The sequence below is a fragment of the Opisthorchis viverrini genome, assembly GCF_000715545.1.
Source record: "Opisthorchis viverrini unplaced genomic scaffold opera_v5_350, whole genome shotgun sequence".
Classification (NCBI taxonomy): domain Eukaryota; kingdom Metazoa; phylum Platyhelminthes; class Trematoda; order Opisthorchiida; family Opisthorchiidae; genus Opisthorchis; species Opisthorchis viverrini.
Genome location: NW_008752010.1, coordinates 35,675 through 47,375, shown reverse-complemented (window position 1 = coordinate 47,375; position 11,701 = coordinate 35,675). Strand labels below are relative to the sequence as shown.

At 43.9% G+C, this 11,701-nt stretch overlaps 1 protein-coding gene across 1 annotated transcript in view; it reads right to left on the bottom strand.

Moving 5' to 3' along the window:
- Window positions 1–338: 338 nt before the first annotated feature.
- T265_10291 (hypothetical protein) overlaps window positions 339–11,701 on the bottom strand; it is a gene marked incomplete at both ends in the record, with an annotated part of 38,455 nt that continues 27,092 nt past the window's right edge. The window contains 4 exons of the mRNA XM_009176617.1: window positions 339–639; window positions 1,695–1,783; window positions 2,589–2,852; window positions 6,725–6,886. Coding sequence (XP_009174881.1) covers window positions 544–639; window positions 1,695–1,783; window positions 2,589–2,852; window positions 6,725–6,886 — 611 coding nt within the window. The remainder of the gene's footprint in view (window positions 640–1,694; window positions 1,784–2,588; window positions 2,853–6,724; window positions 6,887–11,701) is intronic.

The window sequence follows — 11,701 nt, the reverse complement described above, 5'->3', positions numbered from 1 at the left end:
ACAGTTCTCTGGCTTTCACTCGCAGACTATAGTTTAGCTTTATGTATTTTACCTGTATGTGCTCGCTCTTAGTTTTATCACCTTTCGATCGGTATCGGCCAGAATTAGAGATCTCAGAAGTAATAATGTTCGTCAACTTGTTTTGGAAATCGGATGCACAGGTAATCAATGCAAGCGTCTAAACTTTCACTAAGTGATCAGCACCGGTTCGTTTTTTTTCAGTTACGTGAGGTGTATTTGCCCTTTCAGTATCTCATCACATTCCAGTATCAAACTGTCGAGTAATTTTGAATTAGTAGGAGGAAAATGGTAATTTTTAATACCTTTATGAGCTACCAAAAAAGTTTAAATATATTTCAGCAACGATAGTACATAAAGAACATATACTCACTCATATACACCACAGTTTTTTAATATGCTACTGAGAGTGATAATTGGCAGACGTTTTGGAACATAAGAGGACGAGTATGGAACTGTATGTCCGAAACAATCCAACGCAGAACCGGCGATTTGGTTTAAAATGGCGGATTACGTAAAAGGACTCTACTTTTGACACATCTGTACACTAGGTAACTCTGAAAATTGTACCACAACCGAAGAGTCCTTGGCCAGTTGAACGATTTTGGACAACTTCACCGCCTGCAAGAAAAGCCAAGAAGGTGAACATTAGAATTCTAAACGTAATTGAGCTGTACATAGTGGTTGTGACAACCATGTCCATAAGGATAGCTTGATACTAGTCAGGCATTTGCAACCAGCGCCTGTCAAGGCAATGTGAATTAGACAGTGCTGCCGCAAACCAATTACATCGCTCAAGCGTTAACACGTCCGTCCGTTCAGATGTGATAATTCACTTAGGTCTATCGTCTGCTGTTGGAGTAGCCACATGTCAGATGTCCGGAGATTAAATTCCAGTATGACCAAGAATGTGCGCCGCAAATGAGCACTGATATGAGCGAAACTCGATTCCAGTGCTCCTGCCCTTTGGTGCTAACTCATCACAATAACTGTTCCAGGGCAAGAGGAGAACTGCACATATAGGAATTGTGTGAACATGGGTTCTTCAGACGAATGCGGCAACAGCAAGCGAAAAAAAGTAGGTCACGCTGAAAAAGATCGGAGCAACCAAAGCTTATTCATGTTCATTTGCCCTAGCACACAGGTAAAATTGAACGACATCCTATTCTTACCTCCTTTAGCTCTGGTTTTGATTTTTTCGCTCATACATTATTCCTTCCCAATTTCTATCCTGACACGATAGAAGAACTATTTCAGTGTCTTTTCAGGAAGACTGTCTCCCCTGAACAAATTAGTGGTATCATTTGGTTAGCAACTCCCTAGACAGAAACATTTCGCTACATTGTCGTTTTCGCCAGGTTATGGGATACTGCTTGTAGCGGTGACCAATGTGAATCGAGTAGACTGTTGTCTCTGACTCACAAGTTACTGATCGGGTACGTAAATAGAATGCCTGTCAATTTGTATCAAGCTTTATGGTCAACCGCAGTTTCTAGTGAGGCTTTCATAGTGGAACATTCATAGTGGAATTGAATATAAAGTTCATGTCTGAAAAGGGACACTTAAGCTCAAATATTAACCTTCCCGTTTTTTCATCTCGTTCCTGTATACTTTCAAGGGAATAGTGACCCTAGATGATATTTGCCACTAGTAATTGTCACGGACATCAAACTCACCATCAGAGCTGCCTTATCCAAATCCATCACTGATAACAGCCTCTTTCCGCAGGTTGCCAAGATTCGTTTTGCCTCAGTGACATTAGTTCCTTGAAAAAAGTAGAGAAGGATTTCTCAGTCTGGATATGGATCTTTTGAACTGGACACTGGCTATATCAGAAGAGATTACCTGATCCGGGGATCTATTCAGCAGTTATCCGACATTCTATAAACATATATGTATTCACATACTAATTCGACGAATGAATAAGGCGTTAATCACTGATTGCTTAAACATCTCGAACCCATCACTGCAATACAGACGGCAGCGATTAACAACTTTTTGGGTGAAGCAGCGATGTGGTAAGCGAACAGCCAGATGACTGCTTTCAGGCTGCTTGGTTTACTTCGTTTGATTACACAAGATAAAGCGATCGGAAAACGATGCTGTTATCTTAGCCAGTCGCAGAAAAAGCTGTGTGGAGCCAATTGGTGCTTCAGTTCAAAAGATTTTTACGTTTAACAGTTGAAGAGTATCCTCGCCCTAAGGCGTGTTCAGTATGCAGCCTAGCTATTCCGCGTTTGGATACAAACACTGCGCTTGCATCAATTTGAAACAGGAAATGCAGGTTTATTAAAGTTTTAAACACTGAAACTGCCCGCCTTCTCAGTCCACTCCTTTTCAGATTAGAACTTCATACAAAAGGGAGATAGCCGGTCAACCAACCGAATACCAGGATAATATGACAAATCACAAGCAGCCCTGACAAATGAAGAGAAAAGCAGGCTTCAAGTCCTCGAAACTATTTAAATGCGAATGCAGAAAGAAGAAACACCCACTACACGGCGCGTTGACGCGCTCCTTTCGAAAGGCAATGAAATGTTTTACCAACTAGTCAGAACCACAAGACGCACCTTGCAGTCGAACGACGATAGGAACTTGCGTTTTTATCTCGCTCAATGCACTCACAATACCTTGAGCAATCACGTCGCATTTTAAAATCCCTCCGAAGATGTTCACAAATATGACTTGAACTTTTGCATCAGAAAGGATCAGTCGAAAAGCTTCCGCAATTTGATTGGCCTCTGCGCCACCGCCGACATCCAAGAAATTGGCCGGAGACCCACCGTGCAGTTTTATTATATCCATGGTAGACATGGCCAGTCCTGCACCGTTTACTGAGATCAAGAATGAAGGAAAAGAGAGAATTATAGGAAGTGCTGGATGAAAATGAAGATAAACCTGTTTATCTGCTGCACTGCTGTAACTTACTGCTACAAACCATTCGGTCAATTTTCATTTGAAGTAGACGGAAAGAAGATCAAAACTAATGCACAATAAACGTCCAAATCGGAACTGAGGGTGGAATGCTAAAAAAGTCACATTTCTGCAGGTCCTTTTTCAGAAGTGAGACTTCATCCAAAATATGACAAACAGAAATTCAAAAGAATTGAAATAAAAACCTCTGATTCGTCAGCACGTCCCTGGTCATTATCGTATTCTTTTATACTTTTCTATCTGTTACTTTCCAGTCGATTGTTTTATTTTGTCTACTTGTCTCCTTTTTATGTATTCTTCTCCCACTAAATAAATGCTTACCTATTCCTTCATTCTTCCCTTTTTAGAGTGGTTGAGGGATATAACATTGGGTGAGTATGGGATAGGAAAAAACCGCGATTCATCTTCCTAACTCTCAACCACCGTTTAATCCTCGTTCTCTTAGCTTCTTTGCCTCAATGTTACTTTTTCTTTATCGTTTTCTAACCGTTCATACCTAGGAGGTAAATCATTCATCCTCGTCAGTTAAAAAAGGATGACCTCCAAGTGAGCGGCGCTTCGTATAGTTCGGATGCAATGCAACTAGCATAAAAATTCTGAAGCATGAAGATAGGGCTCACTCAGATAGCTGAAACACAATAAGTTGAAAACCAGTTTGGTTTTAACAAGAGAATAAACTGAATCCCACATGAATCTATTAGTGCACAGGTAGTGATAGCCATAATACAAATCAGAAGGTGTATATGCACTAGTAGAAGTTCTTGTGTGGTTGCGACACGTATAAAGATAAATACAGTCCGAGAATGGGAGCAAGTCAAAAGGGAACTTATCCTATATGAGAGTCCCTTGGTGGAAGTCCGGACGGCGGGAACGTGTTTTTCTCCGCAGTTCGACTCCATAGTTGTCCGTGGACTTGGAGTGCTTGAGCTGACTCCTTGCTCCCTGCGCGCGCGCGAGCCCATGTGTCTTGACTGGGTTCGGTTTCCCTTTATGTAGGTCCCAGTGCGTATACGTGGGCGCGTCGGCACATGAGTGGTTGCTACGCTGACTAGGCGGTGCAGACAATCGATGTCCGATGAGTCAGATTAATGCGACGTGTTTGTGCGTATGAGAAAAAAGACAAGCCTCGCGATCCAGTGAGCGACTGTGAGTTGAACAGTCAAGTATGTGGGTGACTGGGTTGCTACAATTCCACCACTTTTCATGTTTTTCAACTGAATGTACTGGACGAAGACCGTCTCATGTTTCAGTTAGCATGATAATCGAGATGTCACTGTGAAGCTGCCAAACGGCTCGTTATTCTGACACCTTACAACGAGACATGGAAAAGTGTACCACTTACAGTAAGCAATCACATAAAGGAAAAACGGATCAGCACCATTCGTCGGCGGTGTGTCGGTAACTCATTAGGCACGAAACGATGAAACAAACGAGTCAGTTGGACAACGCATGAGACTGAGCTTGGATGACCGACCGGTATGCACAGCGCAGTAAAAGAGACTTCATTCTAGTAATACCGGGTAGCTTGCACGCATATGGTACAAAACGTGGTACCCATTGCGTGGTAAACGCTACCCTTACAGGAGTAGCTTTCGATACTCTGGTCCTGTGGTATTTTATGCCATCCCTCATTTGGGTATTTAGTCACCCACCATGAGCTTTGGCCATTTCTTGCACAATCACTTATGATCCAAGTGGCAGAAATAATAGGTTTCTTCTAGGCTCGACCGAAAACGCCCTCAGAGGGAGGTGTCCGGAGGACAGCTGTTCTATACAGCAGAAAATCACGTCGATCGTCGGATACGCCGCTAGTCGGTTACGAACCATGCTAAGGGATACACCGATGGCTGGAATGTGAGCCAATCAAGACCGAGAGCTTTAGTTCAGCACTCCTCGCTTCACCACGAAGATGCTTACTTGACTTTGTGGGGAAATGCTTGATAACTCTACGGATACAATTGCAATTGTCTTCCTTTATCTTCTTTGTCTCAAGCTAACTCACCTATGGATATAACATCCTTGGTTGAACAGCGAGTCAAGGACCAACATGGGAGTTGCAACACCGTTTGCAAGACACAATACAGTGGTTACACTTCTACTGACTGCTTTTGCTGGCTATCTGTGCACCAAGCCAAACTAACTTTGTTCCATTGTGAGCTTGAGGAGGCCAAGTGGTTAACGCGCGACCTCACTGACTACGGACTGGAATTTTGCAGAGCAGGGCATTATTCCTTTCCCCAAAGGTTACAGAGGTGTAGCTTATTTTTGGTTCAAATTCTCAGGAGTTCCTTCTCAGATGTTCCTTTCATCTACCTTACTGAAGAGATACCTTTTGACACACGCCATAGCTGTATCGAATAAAGTTTACAGAGTATTTTTATCAGTTCTGCCTAACATTCAGTTAGTTCAGGTAAACGAAGAAGACATACCTGCCTGAACAGATAGGTGGTACGAATCACCGCATCATCATTTTGATATGCTATCCTTTTTGACTACTCAAGTCTACTCAAGTCGTACCAGTAATCAGCAGCATAATCTTAAACTTGCAGATTAGGATTTTCCAGGACATAATACTACTTACCCCAGTTTACTTCCCTAAAATCTAGTATCCAAGACCGAATTGTAACTTGCGTACTCTTATCATCCCACTGGTCTCCCTTTAATTGTATGTGTTTCAAATGTGACCGATGTTACAACATTCAGCGGACACGACTAAAGTTCACTTCTAGGTTCAAGAAGCTATTCAATCACCTCGGTAGTCATTTTCATTTTGTTGCGATCCTTAACGCTCTCGTTCTTGCTGTACAAAGGAGTAGTTTCACTGAATGGCTTAGCTGAAGTCTTACATTTCGATTTACCTAACCTGTTGTCTGCTGAGGTTGCCTGAACGACAGTGCTCCTGAATTTCCTGCCTTCATTGGTTGCGTCTGTGAGCATTGATAATTCCAGCTGAACCTCAGTGTCTACAGCCGACTGGATCGAGCAAGCGTTCTATCAACGTTTTTCACTCCACAGAATGAATGGAGCTTCACGAGTTTAGCTTCGTGTGTCAGGAAGCGTCCAGGCACGATAAGTACATGTGCAAAGAACGACGCGCCCTTAGGGTACTACATGTTCTGGATAGCAGGTACGTGGGCGGAGCCTACCAAAGACGTCCTAGCAGCTTGCGAACAGCGGAGTGCGCGTGAAACTGTTCACGACAGGAACGTCGCAACTGGCTAGACAGAACGAACAAGCGAATGGCCGCATTTTGCCCTTTAACCATCCTATATACATTCACGCAGAAGCTCTGTATGTTTGTCCTGAGAGTACAGCCGTGTCCCCAGTTCTCTGTCTTCTCCTTATCGCTTAGTCTGGCAGGCTCAGTGCAGGAGGGTACTCACGATACAACAGTGTGACTATGTATGAATGACAGGGGCTAGGAATATGAGTTTCCAGAGCTCAATTGAAACCAAAGAAGTAAGGGGGAATGGATGACCTAACTGTTGCTTCGACAACTATAACACGCCCAGACACGAATCTTACCTGTTCGGGAGTAGTAATTCAGGTCATTCCAACGTGCGCTCCTAAACTACTGGTGACGCGCTTATTCCACCTGTAGGGTGACTAAAGTTCATATTCGGGTGTGCCCGAAGATGTACATTACTAATGGGCACCACTACAGCGTTATTCGAATTCACTGTATTTATTCCGGTAAAGAATTAGCAGAACAATAAAGCAATGACTTCAGAGCATCTATGTACGTGATTGGTTTTAGCCCGAAATGACTCACCCAAACAACCAATGTTCCCGTCCAAGGCAATGTAGTTGATGCCGATACTTTCGGCACGGATGTCTCTTGCATCCTCCAAGCTTCGATCGCGTTTGACAAACAAGTCCTTCTGTCGTTCACGTGCGTTGTCGTCTATCTGGATTTTGCAGTCCACACATAGCACTGAAAAAAGCACGTTCAGAAAAAGTGCGATGAACATATTTCCCTTAAATTCTGTTTCGCTTGATCAAGTTTTAACTTTGGTCAATAATAAACTATTGCGTCGGCGACGGAGGAACCATCTGTCGGTCAATGGCAGTCGTTTTACAAATCACGACACACAAGGGCGAGTCAACTGACATCGACTGTCTACCGTCTGATCCGTGTAGCAAACTTGTTGCTACATGTGCTGACATCCGCACACACGCAAACATTCCTACGCGTAGGATACAGCACAGCAACACGACACAACTCAACAGAGCTACGCACGTCGCCCAACTCGGAGCATAGCAGCTCAAAACCTACGGCGCTTCACTCACGGATAGTCAGGAAATACGTGTGGCTGCTACAACCTGCATCCGGGTTTGCAACAGGATTTGTCAACCTGTATCTGCAATACGGTAAGTCCCTTGCTCACATATATACCTGTTGTAATCATTTTACTTAACAAGCTGACATTGTTAGCGCTCCCCGTTTTTCTGTTCATATAACTGATTTTCTAGTTCTAGTAGAGCAATAACAAATTGGTCACGTAAATCCTGACATGTTTTTCATTTGGACTTCCATATATCTATATTTCTATTCATGTCCGACACACCCACGGCTCAGTCACTAACCCCCCTATTACTTCAACCCAATATCAACGCCACATCTGTTCACCTACCTCCGTTCTGGCACCATGATCCGTGCATCTGGTTCACTCAAGTGCAAGCTCAATTCACCCTTAGAGGAATCACCCAGGAACACACTATGTATCAGTTCTACCGTTCTACCCTTCTACCTCCCGAACTAGCGGCAGCTTTACGAGACATCCTTATGGCACCGGATAGCTTCCAACCATTTACATAACTTAATAATACATTATTTACGCGAACAGCACTATCCGAACATAAGCGCTTAGAACAGCTGATGGCTGTACACCGTCTCAATTCTTACGCCACCTTTACAGCATTTTGGGTGACAGTAAACCGATTACGCGTTGCTCAAACAGCTCTTCCTCAAGCGTTTACCAACACATGTGCAGTGGATTCTCGCTCCGGATACAGATAACGTTCCTTTGACACAACTGGCAAGTATCGCCGATGAAATACTCGAAATACAGCCTTCTACTTCAAATATCAATTCCCCTGACTCGTCTAACACAGTTTCTTCAATCAACCCTCGTCTCGATGAACTCGCTAATCAGATAGCTGCTATTTGTTTTGGTCGTTTTCAACGTTGTCAATCCACACCTCAGCCTGCATACAAGCGCCACAGTTCTCTTTCCTCTAAACGTTCTCAGGGGCACTGCTGAAATCGCACCCAGGTCGGCCGATCTGCTCGAAAATGCACGAAACCCTGTTCATTTCGGGTATCATCACCCGCAAGCAAGTTTCAATCGGGAAAAAGAACAGGCCGGACAGTAGAGGCGACTAGTGTCCCAGGCCTAGATCGCAACACTCGCCGTCTCCTTCTCCTAGATAGGAACTCTGGTTTCCGCTTTCTGGTCGACACAGGTGCTGATATTAGCGTAATACCTGTAACCGCTGCGGACTCCAAACTGACGCCATTCCCGCTCACATTGAGGGCGGCAAACGGCACTTGCATTAAAACATATGGACAACGAGCGCTAGACCTTAACCTCGGCCTACATCGAGCATTCAAATGGTTTTTCATCATTGCAGACGTACATCAGCCAATTCTGGGAGCAGATTTTCTGACTCACCATAATTTAATAATAGACTTAAAACGTCAAAGCCTACTTGATGCCACCACCCAATGAACAGTCAAGGGAAAGTCAACAGTTACGCCGAACATTTGCCCAATAACGCTATCACCACACGGTTCTTCTCGTTACCATGACTTGCTCCGAGAATTTCCAGAACTCTCAAGACCAAACTTTCATCAAGCAGAACGGACACACTGTGTAGTTCATCACATTGACACACGAGGAACTCCCGTTTACTCACGTCCAAGGCGACTTCATTTGGAAAGACTAAAATTTGCCAAAGAAGAATTCCAGCACATGCTGCAGTTAGGAATCATTCGACCATCCAAAAGCGTGTGGGCTTCGCCACTTCACATGGTCCCGAAGAAAACTGCAAGGACTGGAGACACTGCGGTGATTATCGAGCACTAAATAACATAACGACTCCAGATCGTTACCTCATCCCGTACATTCACGACTTTGCACCTAATCTAGTGGGCTGTACAATATTTTCCCATGTTGATATCCTTCGGGCATATCACCATATTTCAATTCACCCCGAGGACATTCATAAGACTGCAATCACTACACCTTTTGGTTTGTTCGAGTTTTTGCGCATGCCATTTGGTTTTAGATACGCAGCCCAGATATTTCAGCGTTTTATTGACCAAGTACTTTCCGGTTTACCGTTTGTGATTGCCCACTTAGATGATATTGAAGTCGCCAGTAATAGCATGGAGCAACATCTAGAACATTTACGTATTTTATTCAACTGATTGCGCGACCATGATCTTGTTATCAACGCACAAAAATGTATCTTTGGCGTGTCTACACTAATTATTCTTGGACCTACGGTTAACCAGGATGGTATATCACCCACTGACGATAAACTCGATGCCATCCAAAGTTTTCCTTTGCTCACTTCATTTAAACAACTTAAGCGTTATTTGGGTATGATTAATTCCTACAGACACTTTATTCCGAAGGCTGCGTCATTGTTAGCACTACTCACTAACCTCTTATCCGGAAAACCAAAAAACATTTCATTTGGCCGACTCCGCTATTTCTGCTTTTGGACAAGTCAAAACATCGCTAGCGGACTCTTTCAAGTTGTTTTGTTCACAACCCAACTCTGTATTGTCACTTAGTGTGGACGCCTCCAACGACGCTGTAGGTGCTGTTTTACAACAAACTATCAACTATACCCATCAGCCCCTCACATTTTTCTCTCATAAACTGTCACTAACCGAGTCCCGTTACAGTACGTCTGGTCGTGAACTGCTCGCTAGTTACCTATCCATTCGTCACTTCCGACACTTACTAGAAGGTCGCGAATTTCATGTTTATACGGATCACAAGCCACTGACTTCAGCAATAAAAGCAACACCGGACAAATACTCCCCTCGTGAAATTCGCCATTTGGATTACATTTCACAGTTCACCAACGACATTCGACGCATCTCAGGGCGTGACAACATAGTTGTTGATACCTTGTCAACGCCGTACATCCGGCGTCGTTCTCAATCACATGACAGAACTTCGAAAAAAGGAATTATCTTCGACGTCACTAAGTTCAGTCATCTCTGAATATACAGCCGATGGCGCTAACAACCGTACCAGGAACTATAGAGTGTGATACTGGGACAGTTACTCCAGGACCCCTGGTCTCATTCTCCATGAGCCGAGTAGTTTTCGTCACATAATATCTCACATTCAAGTAAATGCTCAACACAAACTCATCTCCCAGCAATTCGTACGACGGAATTGAACACAGACATTCGCGAATGGGCTAGCACCTGCCTAGCATGTAAACGTTCTAAAGTTATTCGTCATACCCGATCATCCATAGAAACTTTCGCTGCTTCTGACAGCAGATTCGATCACGTACACATGGTTATAGTGGATCCTTTACCCCCATCCAACTGCTACTCCTGCATACTCACCATTGTAGATCGTTTCACTCGATGGCTCGAGGCCATTCCTATCAAAAACAAATGTGCAGACACCGTTTCTCGAGCATTTGCTTGCCGATGGACTTCCACATTCGGCGCCCCCTTATATATTACTTCTGGCTGCGGCTCCCAGTTCGACTGTCATCTATTCCGAAATCTGACAGAATTGCTCGGTTGCGCACATTCTTTCGACGGCTTATAATACTCAGGCGAGTGGATTAGTTGAAAGGTTTCATCGTCGCTTGAAGTTCGCTATGATAGCTAACAACGATCCCAATAACTGGTACGTCGTGTTATGAGTGGTACTACTACACCTACGCACCATGTTTCGTTCCTCATCAAATTTTACACCAGTGGGGTTAGTTTTTGGAACCACTTTACGCATTCCAGTGCAGAAACCCCGACCAATTCACCCTCCTACGTGAATCAATTGAGAGAAAATATGTCAATACTCTGATATCATTCATCTCGCATTCCCAATAGTTCATTATGTTTTAACAGACTTATCATCTTCGTTTTAATACGTCCTGATCGTGTTAAAAAAATCTTTGCAGCCCCCATATAACTGTCGTTATCTTGTGATTTCTAGACACCCCAAATATTTCATTATATAATCTAACAACAAATCTGATACAGTCACTATCAATCGTTTGAAACCAGCCGATACTGATTTGGTTGACTCAGGACGTCCTGGAAACTACACAAGTGATGTCAAGCCCAAAAACAACGCAACCGAAGTTTCTCCGAAGCCAACTCATGCCACGTCTCCAAATGCATAATGCAGAACCACACTCTCCGGCCATCATGTTCACTGGCCTATTCGTTTTGTGTTTGGAAAACCCTAACTGTAAAATACATCCTTCCTTTTAGGGAAAGGGCATTGGTCGCCATGTCTTCACCACAAACATGACTACAGATCACCGCCACTCACTAGATCACGACGTCTGCTTTTTTCTACCACTCAGAAATCACGCGACAGGATCGTGACCCATTTGACCACACAGCTCGCAGCCGAACCCTAGATCCCAGGGCTCGCCTCCCTCCCCTACACGTACAAATCACGACACACAAGTGTGCATTATCTGACATCGACTGTCTGACGTCTGAGCGGTGTAGCAACAAACCATGTGCTGCACGTGG